The sequence below is a fragment of the Crocodylus porosus genome, unplaced genomic scaffold (genome assembly GCF_001723895.1).
Source record: "Crocodylus porosus isolate Cpor-Errol unplaced genomic scaffold, CroPor_comp1, whole genome shotgun sequence".
In the NCBI taxonomy this organism is placed as follows: Eukaryota; Metazoa; Chordata; order Crocodylia; family Crocodylidae; genus Crocodylus; species Crocodylus porosus.
In genome coordinates this window covers 7,292,238-7,307,839 of record NW_017728934.1, presented here as the reverse complement: position 1 = coordinate 7,307,839, position 15,602 = coordinate 7,292,238, and the positions used below count along the sequence as shown (strand labels likewise).

Genomic DNA, 15,602 nt, shown 5'->3' with positions numbered 1-15,602 from the left:
CAAATTTTGTTCCAAAATTGATTTTATCTTGTAAGTGATGAAAATCTAAAATAAAAAGCCAAAATCAGAATGAAACATTTTGATTTCACTGTAACAAAACATTTTGATTGGCCCAAAATTATTTTCTTCAAAAATGCCATCTGACACAACATTCTGATTTTTCTTGTTCAGGGTCCAATGTGAAACAAAAACCAAATTGTGACATTTCAGAATTTCCCACTGAACCAAAATTCTTGAGTTTTGACAAGTGCACTGCACTGAAAACATTACAAAACTAAGAGTTTCTTTACTAAAGGAAACATTGCCTTATTCATAAAGTCACACTTTATTGGTTTTGTTTAAATATGATTCACTGCTACATCAGCATGAAGACAGCACGCACAGAGCAGTGTAGAGTCCCTGTCACCAAAATCAAGTACTTAGTCTGTAAGTAACATCTAACCAGTCACTTCTTTCCCTATCACATTTTAAAAAATCAGTCACCTGTAGGTCACCAAAGGGGTGGGATCCAAACTCTCACATCCCACTCACCACCCACAGAACGCCCCCATTTATTATTCACTGCTATGTGAAGCACTCTTGTAGGAATGGCACTGGGACCTTTTACTGGTGAGTAATAGGCATGAATGGACCAAGTCAATGTTAATTTTTCAGTAATGGTATCTACCACATCTCCAGCTAAGCAGGACATCATGTTGTGTCACTCTACTTATACAGCATCTCTGCCTCCCTCCTGCACTGCTGCTTCACCCCTGTTCCCCATCAGCACCCTATTCCTTCCACCCCATCTGCTCAGAGCCTAGAAGGGGAGCAAAACTAGCCAGATCTGAAATGAATCTGCGATAGTTCTTCAGAGCTAGATAGTTCCACTCCCACCCCTCCCCCTCTGCTGTGCTGATATGAGACAAAGGAGATGCCTTTTTGCATCTCCTTGATCTAGAAGGCTACAGAATCACACACCCACTGCCATCTGTGTCCCTTACCCATGAGATCACCAGGGGTTCAATATTTTTGCCTCCCACAGAAGCACCAGGATAGAAGAGAGGACGGAGATTTCCAAAGAACTTGTCAGTGAATGTATAGATATGGGACCGGTCGGTCACATTGTAGAACGTAATCTCTCCAGCCTCATAGTCCAGAAAGATCCCAACCCGCCTAGGCCTCACACTCAGCTGGAGGGGGGTGGCAGGGGAAGTGAGGGCCTCATATTGGCCTCCATTCTGCAAACGCATCATCCAGTAGCCATTGCTGGGCAGCAAGACGATTGTTCCCTTCCTGGTGGCTGACTCCCTGCATATCCCCAATCCCCATTCTGTCTTGTCTCCCACCTGCACTTCCCAGTAGCCCCGGCCTGTGTAGAAGACCTGAGATCCCAGCACCAGTGGGGTGGTATTAAACCTCTTGGGATTATCAAACAGAGATAAGACCAGCTTCTTGCCACCACGTCTCACACATTTTCGGTCACCAGACAGGATGAGTTCAGGATGAGCTGTTTCTGGGTCCAGAGTCACATCCTCTGCAGGCAGAGAGAGGAAAAGAAAAGAGGGACACATGGATCAGATGTCACTTTAGGGGAAGAGCCATTGGCATCATTGTCCCAGTCCAGCAGTACATAGCCTGTCCACAGTGATTGTAAATTTGGGGACATCTAAAATACAAGGGCATCTCATTTCCACAGGAGTATGGCACTTTCACTAATCATCTGGGATCAAAATGAGAAAAGGCTTAACCTGCAATGACTGTCAATGGAAAGGAATCGCTCCAATAACTGAAAGGCTAGGGTGTTGTGGAAGCTCAGAGTATGAGGCAATTACCACAGGGAATTACAGACAATTACCACAGGGTAGCTGACATGTGACAAAGCTCCAGATTCTTTTATGAGGTAGCAGTACACCCATCTACCCAGACCCTTCATGCATGTGGAGATGAGACCCAGGAGTCAGCCTCCACACAGAGCTAAGGAGCAGCATAGCCAGGTAGTTCTCTTTACCTTTGAATTTCTTCAGCAGGTCTCTCATACCAAGGCAATGCACTGGGATGCTGTAGTTCTCTCTCAGGGCCACAGGAAAAGTTTCTGGGGCCTGATATTTCATATCTTCACACCTGAAAAGAACACATTCCCTGTGGTCAGCACAGAACCCCCTGTGCCTCACAAACCAAAGACTAGCATTGGGAAAATAAAGCAGCAAGTCTCCCATGCTGAGCTGGTTTAATTTTTAAATATTCTTATACCAGTCATGTCTGAAATTTTCCACCCTCTAATGCCAGTCAATGTCCCCAACACTGCACTGAAGCCACTTTCTGGCAACACCACAAGGGCATAAGGACAGAACAAGGAGCTAACAGAACACCCCTTACCCCTTGCTTATGTTAGCACAGATGCTAGTGTTACCTCCCCCGACAATTCAGAACTGCCTTTATGGGCCTGTGAACCCATTAGCACCATACTGGGACACGCACAGTGACCGGCCTGACTATGAATGAGGATTGGGGCCAACAAGTTTGTAGCAGCAATATCCACTGTCTTTATGCAATTACTATAAAATTCTGAATTCATAAGCATTAGGGGCGTGCAAAGCGAGACCTGTTCGATTTGGATTTGGATTCAGCCCAAATCAGGGACAGTGATTTGATTCGGATCACTGTCCCTCATTCAATTCAGCCGAATCTGAAGATTCGATACTGATTCAGAGTATCAGCAATTCAGACATAGACACAACTTTAAAAGTTTTTTCTACATACCTTGAGGTAGCAGGAGTGGCTTGTGATTGCTGCAATGCTGGGATGTATGGAGCATCCCATAGGAGTGCAGGGAGAGGGCCCTCAACATGTTCACTATTAGTAAACTTCAAACGACCACTGCCTAATAGTGGGATCAAAGCAAGAGGAGTGCCTTTTCCAGATTCAGGAGGCACAGGGGCCCCCCAGCTCGCTCCCCAGCAGATCCAGAAGTGGAACATAAAGTGCTTCTGGTTCATTCCAAGTCTGTTGCCGAGTGCCCTGGAGAGCCCATGCGCTCCTGTGGGACACTCCATGCTCCCCTGCATCGCAGCACTCATAAGCCCCTGCTACCTAGAGGTATGTAGAAAAAACATTTAAAGCTGTCTCTATGCCCGAATCTCCAAATCAATTCGGAGGGTTCCAGTTCAATTCAGAGAGATTAAAGGGTCCTCTGATTCAATTCAGATTTGGAGATTCAGCTACCAAATCAGGCCAAATCTCCGCCAAATCGAAACAGGGACTAAGCTTCACACAGCCCTAATAAGCATATCAAGGGACCTAATTCCCAAAACTATGCTCATCCAATCAGGGAAGAGAACAGTTACCAGGGGATGTATGTGTCCAATCAAAATAGCTTAAAAACATAATGGAAATAGGAATTTTAAATCTGAACATGAATTGGGCACAAAAACCTACCCTCAAATGAGCTATAGACCAAGGGCTGGTGAAAGGAATCCATGCCCAGAGAAAGAAGTGTAATTAACCACAGTGATTCATGGTTTGGGAGATATTCTTCTAGCTCTGAGAGTGACACAGCATTTTCCATGCCTACCATGATTCAAGGCACAGCACTGTGCAAGTAAGAGACAGTATTTGTCCCTCAAGTGCAGCCACTTCAGGAGTGGAAAATAGTAAGCATCCACCACATCACATAGTGCACAATACTGAGATGGAACTGTAGCTTCAGGATACCAGTATGACCCCCCTTAATAATGGATTTTGCCCTGTCCGTGCAGAGCAGTCAGGACTCCTCTTGCTTTGATCCCACTATTAGTAAACTTCAAACGACCAGTTGTCAAAACCCAGGGCTGAAGCTGGAGCCATGAGTACAAACTGCAGTACTTACACCTATCAACAATTCTGCACAAAGTGCAAAAACAAGCACAAACCTGCGCAAAATGCTTTTCATGTCCTAAAAGGAGACAAAAGAAAAAAGTTCATAGCTGTAGTCACTTCATGGCTACACAATTGTCAGTCAGTGGCATTAGCTTCTAACCCACCCTCGAGCATAAGGTGGATAGCCCAATGGTGAAGGCATTAGACTAGGGTTGGTTAGGCCTTCACTCATGTTATTCCTCTGCAATAGACTGCTGGGTAGTCCTGAGAGTATGTTTACCTTGTAGAAGTGGATACATCCCTGGACTAGCTTTCATCAGATGGATTAGGAACTAGTTAGCAGCCTAGCATCTACAATATGGAACTGAGGGCTGGCTAACTAACTTAGTTTCTCAGATGGGTTTTGCTGTTCTAAGCCACACACAACCACTGCTGTAGATCTAGCCACAGTCATTTCAATCCATATTTCTGATGGTATTTAGGCACACCTGTCTCAATGAAGTCACTGGGAATGAAACACCCAAATACCTGGAAAAATCCAACTCTTAGGACAGTGGCTGGTAACTTTGTTAGACTCAAGACAACCCTCAGAAAATGTCAACTCTTAGTTTTCACTTGTTTTTTGACCACGGAAAAATAAAAAAGCAAATTTTCTGTTGCAAAAACTCAGAAAGATCACAACAGATCAGAATTTAGGATTTCCAGCCAGGCCAGGAGCAAGCAGAACTACTTCCCCTCCCACTTCCCCACTGCCTGGGTGCACAGGTACAACACTCTGCAGCTTACTGAAGGGAAGTGCAGAAGTTGGGCTTGCTCTGAACACCTGGAAGCTCTGGCAGGAGCTGTGCTTCCTTGAAGAACAATCCTACACACACACTGCTTTTAGGAGAGGACAAAGGCTGGTAGGTCCTAGGAAACTGGAAGCATGTACCCGCTGACTTCAGCAGCAGGGTCCTGCTTCATGCTGTCTACCAGGAGGTTGAGGAATTTTGTTGCATACTCACACAAAGTAGCCCACCCACTGGCAGCTGAAATTTCTCTCTTATTTCCATGATCAGCTTGTCTAGAGAGGATCTTTGCTCCAAAATCCTAGCTAAGTTTTCATTGATCCTCAGCAGAATCTTCTTCTCCTCCTCTTCCAGCTTCTGTAAAAGCAGCTTCTCCTCCTCAGCCAGCAGCTGATGCAGTTTCCCAAACTCAGTCACAATCTTCTCACGCTTATTCTTAACTACCTCCTTCCAAGACACAGGCACAAGAAGAGGAGATGTCAGAGTTGTGATTTAATATCAGAAAGCAAATTGAATGCTGGGTTAACCCAGCTGCAAAGAGGTCTGCTATTACAGTTCCAGTCTTGCCTCACACTTACGAAGGACTAGACTCTAAGGTCATCTTTACACGTGGTCTGGGGTGGGGGTGAGAGTGCTTTAATTAGACAGGTTCTAATTAAAGCCCAGGCAGGAGTGGGTAAGGCTCAGCCCTATGTGGAGCGCCATTCGGCCAGTTTTGGGCCAGATTGGTGGCATGCACCCAGATGCACCTGTACTGCACCGCCCAGGTGAGCTTCACTGAACATGCCCCCTTCCCCCCACTTCCCATCCCCCACCCCCAACCAGCTCACAGGACCTAGCACGCAGGCAGTCCCCCCCAAACATACACCCACTCCCCCACATACACCCCCCCATACACACCCCAGCTCATACCCTCCCAACATACAATATACAAGAGTAAGACTTTATTTTGAGCTATTATGCAATCATCTCTATATACACTACTCAAAAAAACATAAATCAGTTCAAAATTATATTTTGAAATGAGATGAAAATATGTTATCGTAGATGTTTGATTTTTAGTATATGGTTTGTTTCTTATCTATAATTTGTTAAAATTATATCTTCTGAAGGATTTTATGAAAAATTATATCTTCTGAAAGATTTTGTGTGGCCCTCAACAGCTCACAAACAGGTATTAAGTAGCCCACCAGCCAAAAATAATTGACCACCCCTGGTCTTAGCATAATTTCACCAGTTCTTGCAAAACAGAGAAATCTAGTGAATGAATGATGAACTCCATGTAAAGACCACTGGACTTTTAGCAGAAAAGAGTGCACAGACAGTGTACATCCAGTCACAGGTTTAGACTAGGGGTCAGCAACATATGGCCCACAGGACACATTTGGCAGGCCAGCTGAAGGAGGGGACAGGTGATATAGCTTCAGATAAAGCAGGGAACAAACAGAAAACAGAGCAGCAGATTGGGGACAGGGGTTGGAAGTGACACTTGGTGAGGGTGCAAGGCTACTTGGTGGAATACTTGCCAAAAAGTTGGGATGCCCCCACTGGACTATCAATCAGAGCAGATCTCCTTGTCAAAACACTATTTCTCGTTCTTATTTATTTGGTTACCATCTCAGCCTAAAGCAAGAGGGAATCATTTACACATTGTTTAAATCAAGGGGCCCGTAGATGTTAGCGGACATTAAGGAATAGGAAGTTGCTTCCATATTCTACAGAAAATGGCTCATAAACCAAAGGCTCCTTGAATCCAGTCACCTACTCTGGACAAGCCACTCTTCTCCCTTCATACCCTATGAGCTCTTCCTAACGTGAGGCAGGTGGCAGGGTAAATAAGCTTGCACTGATGCTATCTGTGCACATCAGCTCTGCAGGCTGCTGAGTCCAACCCGCATCTTCACAGCATAGCCAGTTCTTGAGAGTGGTACTTGGTTTTGCTCCCTCAGGGGATGGACCCCATTGACTGTATGAAAACATCAGCTTCCCTTTTGCTTTTAAAGATGTTTATAGCCCATCTGGGTTCATCGGGAAGCTTGAAATTATAAAGTAAGTGTATGCAAGGAGCAGGAACCAGACCTGTAGTCAGTCCAGGCTAGCACCAGATGTAGTGAAGAGAGACCAAATAACCTATCCTCACACAAATTCTCTTCCTGGTTTCCTTAGAGATTGGCTTAAATATTAAAGCAAAAGGGAAAATACCCATAGGCAACAGAAGGCTGGGGCTAATGGGGCTTAGCCCCCCCCACAAACACAAATAGCCCAGGCGTGAGCTCCAGGTGCTGCAGCAGGGCAGGAGGATGGGCATGCACAGAGATGAGCAGCTAGAGCCTACAGGCACTGGGAACTCAGCCCAGCCCAGCCATGTGTGGAGTAGAGCCCAGCAGGTAAATGTGTGGATGGCAAGGGGGAGGGGAGGGGAGGAGTGGGGAGGGAAGGGGCATGGGGGTACAGATCAAGGCCCGTCACCAGGAGGTTGTGAATAGGGCCCCAGGGCAGGGTGTGGGATGCTTGGAGCCCAGGCAGCTTGTCCAGGGATGCAGGGGGGCTCTCTCCACTGCGCACACCCCTGGGACAGGCACACGGAGCACATGCACCCCAGATCTGTGTGTGGGATAGAGGCAGCTGTCACCATGGGCTGGGCTCTGCACCTCACCGCCAGTTACCTCAGCAGCCACGTGATACCACGTGCCTCTCACCGCTGGGCAGGCAGTGGAGCCAGCACACAGGAGGCACATGACGTCGTGCTATTCATGGGGCAACACCTGAGGGTGCAGAGCCCAGCCCACAGCAGCAGCTGCCTCCACCCCTGCACAAATCGGGGGGGGGCATGTGCCCCCTGTGCCTGCCTTGGTAGTGTATGCAACAGCAGGAGCCCCCCGCACCCCTGGATAAGCCTCCCAGGCTCCAAGTGTTCCACAACCAGCCCTGGCCCCAGGGCCCTATTTACCCCAGCCCCTGCCCCTGTCACTGTGCCACTCCTTCCCTTCTCGTGAGGAGCCTCAATCTGCCCCTCACCCCTTCTCCACAACAGACCTACCTGCTGGGCAGGGTGCATGCACACACAACTGCACATGCACTCAGTCCCCCTAAATCATATTTTCTTCCTCTGCCTATGAAAATATCGCTTCCAAAATGTTGCCCTTATTATCATAAATATTCAGCAAGCAGAGCACAAGTAAAAAAAGCTCAGACTTGTTATTGTTTAATATAATATCATGATTTTAAAGCCAATTAGATGTTTCCATGGGTACAATTCACAAATTTTGAGTAATCAAGGTAGACCCTACAATTTCTTCACACGCTGATTTAAGTAAATTTTTTTTTTCATGAAAACCAAACGGTGCCCCTCATATGCCAACACTTGGCATCCTAGGGGCTCTGGGGTATGATCCTGGAAAGCAACTTCTTAATCTTTGACATAACCATAGGTCACAGTGACACAGCACATTGCATAACATCCTCCTGTCCCATATGTCCCCACCTCATTGCCAATGTTGCAGCAAACAGATGATGTCAACTTAATGATCACATGGTATAAACAAGCACATCTGTTTACTAGCAACCCCTTGAGTTATTGAGCACAACCCTCCTGTTTGGACTGTGCAAAAGACCAGATCATAAAATCAGAATGATCTGCCCATGAAAAGCTATTAAAACTGTAAGTGCCTAAAAGACACATCTCATTTTATCTACTGCTGCTCTTTGATGTGTCACTGCATTTCTCACTGCTCAGAATAACAAATTAAAGTCGGTTTCACTCCCATTTATAGTTACTTGTATTTTCTAGGTTCCTATCCTCCCCACCTCCAGTGTTTGATCATTCCTTAAAAAAAAAAACAACCAAACCACACACACAAAAAACTGTTGTTCCTGTCTTGCCATGCGTGACATTTTCTCATATCTGTCCAAGTCTGGAGTTGTTCTTAAAGCTTTGGGTGCTAAACTCCTAGGTTTTTTTTCACAAGATTGTCATCTCTTTTTTAATAAGAAGCAGCTTTTAGATTTGTGATAAGGAGTAAAGCTTGAAATGGTCTCAAATGAATCCTAGAAACTAAAAGACGAAAAGAAACTTGAATTAAATTTTTTATTATTTCATGAACTTTAAGCTTTCTCATGGTTTTTGGACTGCTGGGGTAATCAAGTCTATTCTCACAGAAAGGGTTTTTCAAAAGGGTGAACAGTTTTACCCATCTTCTATTTCCTCTCAGCTTGAATTTTAGAAGCATACTTAAATTGCACAACTTCTGTGTGAAATCATTATAATTCCTCTTGTTGTTGTCATCTGAACATAGATGACACATACGTGTCTACAGCCCCATGCATCACATCCTGCCATTAGGACAGTAATTGTGTCACCGCCACCACTCACATTGCTTCTGGGCCATAGCTGGGGCTGAGCTGCAGCCCCATGCTCCACTGTCAGCACAGAAAGATGGGAGGCCACGCACCCTCATACCCTCCCACACCACACCTATGACCCTTAAGATCACTACAAAGAACTAAAAAAAAGATGATTGTTTTCTATTGTATTCCAATTGTGTGTGTCTCCAAAAACTGAATCCCCAGTAACTGTTTTTCCTGTATAGTTAGTTTCTTTTATGTGGGTTTTTCACATGCAACAGATAGAATAAATATTTTTTTAAAAATACAAAAATACATAAATGTTATTGAAAAACAGCAAAAAAAAGACTGATAATTAAATATGGATCCTGAGACTATTTATTATTTCTAAATATAATAAAAAATATTTAGATTTCTAAATTTCAAATCTCTGGTATCCTCCTGAATGAAGTTTTGATGACAGTTAATAGAGAGTTAATACAGAAACCAGGCACCTGCCTTGCATTTCTGAGCTTTCATCCTTTCCAATGACTCCCATTTTTTAACTTCATCCACCTCTTTTGACAAATGATCCAAAGATTTCTGCAGTTTAATCTGATAAGAAAAACAAACCCAGTCAGTTCACCCTTAACCAATTATGTCACCCATTTGCATTTCCTTTTACACCTAAATGTCAAATGGTTAAGAAGTAAGGAAGAATGAGTGAGTGGAATGGGACGGGCAAAGGGAGAGTTAATGTCCTACCAGCTGATTCCTCCAGCCCACAATCCCTGCATTGTAAGCAGGCAGCTGCTGCCTTCACTCAGCTCAGAGAATGTTAACTGTGCCTCTGCCAGTCCCTGAAGAAGGAGCACAGCCCCATAAGCGGAGCTGAGGTTCTTAATTACTAGCAGCTGTTTCATGCCTTTCCCTCACGGGGTGTATTTTAGGAGCAGAAAGGTAATTCATGCACCTGCCCTCCTTGGCATGGCACATGGTTTTTCTCCACGGAGTGACTGTGTGTCCAAAATCAGACATTTCTCCACTGTGCAAGCAAAACCAGATTTAGGATTAAAGTGCCTGATTTACAGCACTGGGCTAGATTCCTGTCCTCACTGCTCTGTGCCACTGAGCCACCACCAAGCTGCCAAAAGCTGGCTTTACAGACCACATGGGAGATAATTGTATGAGGAGATCCCCAGAGGGACATAGGGCTGGGGCTGCAGCCAGGGCCGGCCCATCCATGCCTGCAAAACCTGCAGCCACAGGGGGCCCTGCAGCCAAGGGGCCACGTGCAACCAGCTGCTCACCACACTCCCTCCTGCCACCACTGCCGGTTCATCAGCCCCAGCCCACATTAATGCATGGGAAAACTGGGCACATGCCCAGGGGCCCCTTCCAATTTGGGTCCCTGGGATCCTCACCAGCAGGGAAGTGAAAGCAACAGTTTTAAACTGAGTCCATGGGAGTGTCTTAGAGAGTTGTATCAAGTTGTTCTTTGGTATGTAGATTATGTAAAATTCCTTCCCTGGAGGTGTCAGATGGCAGGCATGGAGGTAAAAAAATCTTTCTTGTTCTGAAAAGAAATTTAAAATCCACAATTGGCTAAAATTCTGCATCTTCCATGTTTCAGGGATGTACTTGGTAGCCGTGTTGTTCTGAGAGAAGAAGAAATACAAAAGTCTAGAACTCTTGGTTCTAAAATGATACCTCTTATTTGAACAACTGGGAAATCGCAAGACAAAGCTTGTACCCAGCGGGTCAGCTTTCCATCTCCAGCTCCCTCTGTGCAAAAATTTTTACCATTGATACTTTTCCCCAAGCTTGATGAAGGGCCTTTGAGCCCGAAAGCTTGCAGACAAGGACAATTTTCTTGTGATTTCCTAGTTGGTCTAATAAGAGGTATCATTTTGGAACCAAGAGTTCTAGATTTTTGTATTTCTTCTATGTTTAGTTCATGATTCTTTTGTATCCAGGAAGCTGATGAAGTAAAGTTCGTAGGCTCATCTGTGAAAAGTGTTTTGTGAATTCCCTTTAAAAAATAATACTGAGAGATGGGAGAGAGTGGTTTTCTCATAAGAAATGTCCTCACACAAGTATTTGGGTATTCTTGTCTTTGATAGATTTCCAGTTTGTGTTCATTCTGGTGAGCAGTTGTTGTTTGGTCTCTCCTTCATATTTTCCACCAGGGCTTTTGGTGCATTAGATGAGATATATAACATTCCTAGAGGTGCAGGTGTAAGATCCAGGAATGCTGATGGTTCTGTTCTGGGATGTAGTTATTATGGGGGTGGTGGAGACATGTTGACAGGTTTTGCATTTCTTTCCATGGCATGGTCTGGATCCATTTTGTGTGTTTTGGAGTGTAGGAAGTTTGCTTCTGGTGATGAGGTTAGCGAGGCTCAGTGCTTGTTTGAAGGCTAAGATGGATGGTTCTGGGAAGACCTCTTAAAGAGCTGGGTTGCAATTGTTTGAGGATTTTCTCTATAGGTTCGAGGGAGGAGTGGTATGTCATAACCAGTGTACATACCACATAAATCTCCAGAAGGATCCATGGAGATTTTCCTTCTGCACTGCAGCAATTCTTCACATGGTATCCAGGTGGCTCTTTCAAATGTACATCTATCTCTCTAGAGGAGTGTCCTTGTTGTGTGAAAGCCTTTTTAAGATTTGTGAGGTAGCAATCCCGGGTGTTCTCCTCAGGGCAAATTCAGTGGGATCTGAGGGCTTGGCTGTATATTACAGTTTTCTTGGTGTGTTTATAGTGATTACTGGTTCTGTGTAGATGCATATGTTGGTCTGCGGGTTTCTGGTATAGCATGGTCTGTATTTTACCATTCTGGTTGCTGATCATCATGGCTGAAAAAGAGATTTTGGTGCTGGAGTGCCGAAGAGATAGTCAGATGAAGAGGTGATGTTTGCTGAATTTCTGATGGAACTCAATCAGAGATTGCAGGTTTTCAGTCCAAATGATGAAGATGTCATCAATATATATTAAGTATAGCAAGGGTTTGGTGGTGCAGTCTTTGAGGAATTCTTCTTCCAAGTGGCTCATAAAAAGGTTGGCATACTGTGGGGCCATTTTGGGGCCCATACCTGTGCCCATGGTCTGGAGGAAGTGTTGGTTATTAAAAGTGAAATTCTTGCGTGTGAGGATGAAGTGTATAAGGTCAGTAATATCTTTGGGTCTGTACTCAGAGTTGTCATCTTGCTCTTGTAGGTATGTAAGGCAAGCTTGGATGCTGTCCTGGTGTGGGATATTGTTATATAAGCTGGTAACATCCATTAGGGCTGTGCAAAGATTCAGGTGCTGATTTGATTTGGAAGAGACTCTTCCCAATTCAGCATCCAAATCTCTGAATCCGAATCACATCAGGAGACCAATTAAAAGGTCCAAATTGATCTGAAGAGCTTCGGCAATTCAGGCAGTCTGGCTTGCTGCCACAGGGAGCTGGACCCAGACTCAGTGCTGGTAAGTGGGGGGGGGGGCTGGAGGAGGGAAAAGGGAACCGTGCAGGGAACCCCACCCGGCCCCATCCCCTGCCTGCTCCCCCAGTTCCCCTGAACACTGCCCAACCCCCTCCTGACTCCTGGGCTCACTGGCTGCAGCAGCAGCCATCAGGGCTTCTGGGGGCTCATGACAGAACCCCCCCCATGCAGCATGGGGCAGTAGGGGGCAGCAGGGATCCCCCCCCCAACCTGGCAGGAGCCAGTGAGTTTGGGGCTTTTTTTTTTTTAAGAGCCAGGAGCTGGGGTGGGCAGGGCAGACTGGAAACTGGGAGACTAAGTGGGGGTCAGGGGACTCATGGCAAAGCCCCCCCCATGCAGCATGGGGCATTGGGGGGCAGCGGGGATCACCCCCCCACACACACCTGGCAGCAGCTGGTGGGTGTCAGGCTTTTTTTTTTTTTAAAGAGCTCAGAGGCTGGGTCCAGGCAGGGCTGGGACAGTGGGCAGGGGATGGGACCTGTCCAATTCAGAGATCTGGCACGTTTGGTGGTGGCTGAATCAATTCGGGACAGTGATTCAAATCACTGAATCAAATCACTGTCCAAAGTGAATACTAGCCACTTTGCACAGGCCTAACATCCATGGTGGCTAGGAAGGTGTTGCTGGGAAGGTGGTCTATGTTTTTACGTTTTCATAGGAAGTCTGTAGTGTCTTGGACAAAAATCACTTTTTGGGTAACAAATGGTTTAAGGATTGATTCCACAAAACCCACTGACTCTTACCCACTGATTCTCTGAACCACTGACTCCTCAATTTACATTTTTACTGACTGGCTTGCATGCAGACCAGCCTCTGGCTTCTTTACTAAATGTTCCATCCAGGAAGAGCACACACCAACTGCAGATGCTTCCTTCAGCCTGACCAAGGGTTTTTAAACCTGAAAGTTTACTAGAAAAATGTTTCCAGCTATTTAGTTTGTCTAATAAAAAATATCAGATTTATCCAAAGACCCTTGTCTGCCATGTGTGTGTACATTTGGCCATAGCGGGAGTGGGTACCAGGGAGAAGAGGTGGGCATGTGCCCCCCAGCCCGGCACGGTCCACCCAGCCTCCCCTGCCATCATTAGGAGGGGAAGGGGCCCCACCCCCCACAAAGCCCAGCTCCCATGGGGGAAAGGGGTCTCCAATTTTGTGCTTGCCCAGGGCCCCAGTACAACTTAATCCACCTCTGCACTTGCACATATCCCCCACACCACTGGTGCCTCCTTCGTGTCAGGAGACCCCAAAGCTATGACTTGCAGGGGACCCCAAAAAATTGTGGACCAGCCCTGGCTGCAGCTCTATACCACCTACATCTTACCCTTCAGTGTGAGGGATATGGATGGGGTGGAAGGGTATGGATTGGACTTCTCTGTTCCCCAGCTATTCCCCACTACCAGAAAGACCCTTGGGAATATGGGAAGCTGGACATTAATTATGCTAGTGGCCAAATTAGTTTCAAGCCCAGGCAGGCCCAGATCAGGTACAGCTTTGAGTCTGAGCTGCTGTTTCTCCCAGGTAGCTAGGCATGAAATAGCTACAGGGGACTCAATGGTGCACAGAAAGAAACGCAGTTGGCCAATCATTCCTGTTGCCTGCTGGCTTGTCCATGGCTCATCTGAACATCAGCCCAGTCTCAGGGTGGCAACTGCTCACCAAAGCTACTATCACAATGAGCATAAGTGGGCAGCTTCTCTCAGCATGGAGCCCCTGAAGTGCATGGGCCATGGACACCAAATTAACCTTTCCAGCCCTTCAGGGAGTAGAACTTAGATTCAGTCCAGGGGGAAGGTTTCTCCTTGACCACCACTGCTCTGGGACAGCCCAGGATAAGCAGCACTCAAATCCCAAAAGGCTGCTCTGTCAGGAGGGAATAGCCACAAAGCAGGACCCCTTGGCCACACTCCTGGCCTTCATACCAAGGCCATGGTGGAAAGCTGGCCCTACCTGCCCTGTGTTTGAAGAGTAGACTTCGCTTCTCTGGGACTGTTATTCCGGAAGGGGGCTTCCCTACCTTATACACCTGGGCAGCCTCTTCAATGGGGTAGACGGTGTGTGGCCGATGTTGCACGGACTCCCTGCAAACCACACAGATGGCTTCCCCATCCTCCTCACAGAAGAGCTTGAGCCGTTCCTCATGCTTTCCACACAGCGCCCCAACCTGCTCCTTGCCCGTCCTCAGCTGCAGCTGCTGGATGCTTTCCACAATGTTGGCCAGCTGCTTGTTTGGCCTGAAGCTGCCCTTATGAAATGCCTCCCGGCACTGAGGGCAGGTAAAGGGTCCATCTGCATGGAGCCCTTTCTCCTGGCAGTACTTGGCAATGCACACTTGACAGAAATTGTGTCCACAGTCTATGCTTACCGGGTCACTCATATACTCCAGACAGATAGAACAGACAGCCTCTTCGTGAAGCTTTTCCAGTGGATTTGCCAGGGCCATGGCAGCTGCTGTGCTGCAGTTCTAAGATAAGTTTCCTTTCCTCTGTGTCTGAGGAAACAATTGCTACTGATGAAGGTGGGACTATGCTAATATGATGAGCAATGAAGGAGCAGTGGGGGAGCTGTTCCCAGCAGCTGCAACAAACAGCTGCACTGCATACATTACCAGTCAGGACTCACTCAGTCCCTGGTGCCACATCAGGACCAGAAGCCTACTTAGCCACAATACTAGAAGGGAGAGGTGTTTCCTGCCAAGACCACAGCATCACATTCTACAGCTTCAGACCATGCTCAGGATGCCTCTATAGAACATAAAGAAGTATTTAGGAATGTTAGTCTGAAGCTTGGCAGAAGTCAGGATGGATTTGCAACTTAGAGACTAAATCAGAGATGTATCGTGACTGTACAGTTGTGTGGTAAAGGGGAGCTACATTTCTGTTTTCCCTTTTGGCTAGGAGCAAGCGAACTAGGGGGTATCCGGACCCTACAGCCTCTGGGACTGGGACTTGCACACAGGATGCCTGTCACAGATTTGGGGAGTATCTGAATCCCCAAGCTGATAAGTCTTGGAGGGAAGATACTTGCCCAGGGGTAGAACCACACAGATTTGTATGACTGAGCTGTGCTAAGTCAAATTTAGAACTTGACTATTGGGCTTTACCCAACTGAATCTGGAACTGATTTGGCTCTCAGAACAAAATATATATTTCTGCCACGAGCAATGCA

The 15,602-nt window shown here is 46.4% G+C and overlaps 1 protein-coding gene across 1 annotated transcript; it reads right to left on the bottom strand.

The window, feature by feature from the left end:
• Nucleotides 1-309: 309 nt before the first annotated feature.
• Nucleotides 310-14,914, bottom strand: LOC109317634 (E3 ubiquitin-protein ligase TRIM39-like). The gene is made up of 6 exons (XM_019546435.1): nt 14,452-14,914; nt 9,468-9,563; nt 4,842-5,072; nt 3,891-3,913; nt 1,991-2,103; nt 310-1,516 (listed from the first exon to the last, which is right to left on the bottom strand). Exons 1-6 carry the CDS (start codon nt 14,875-14,877, stop codon nt 945-947), a joined length of 1,461 nt encoding a protein of 486 aa, XP_019401980.1. The 5' UTR covers nt 14,878-14,914; the 3' UTR covers nt 310-944.
• Between the last annotated feature and the right edge of the window lie 688 nt (nt 14,915-15,602).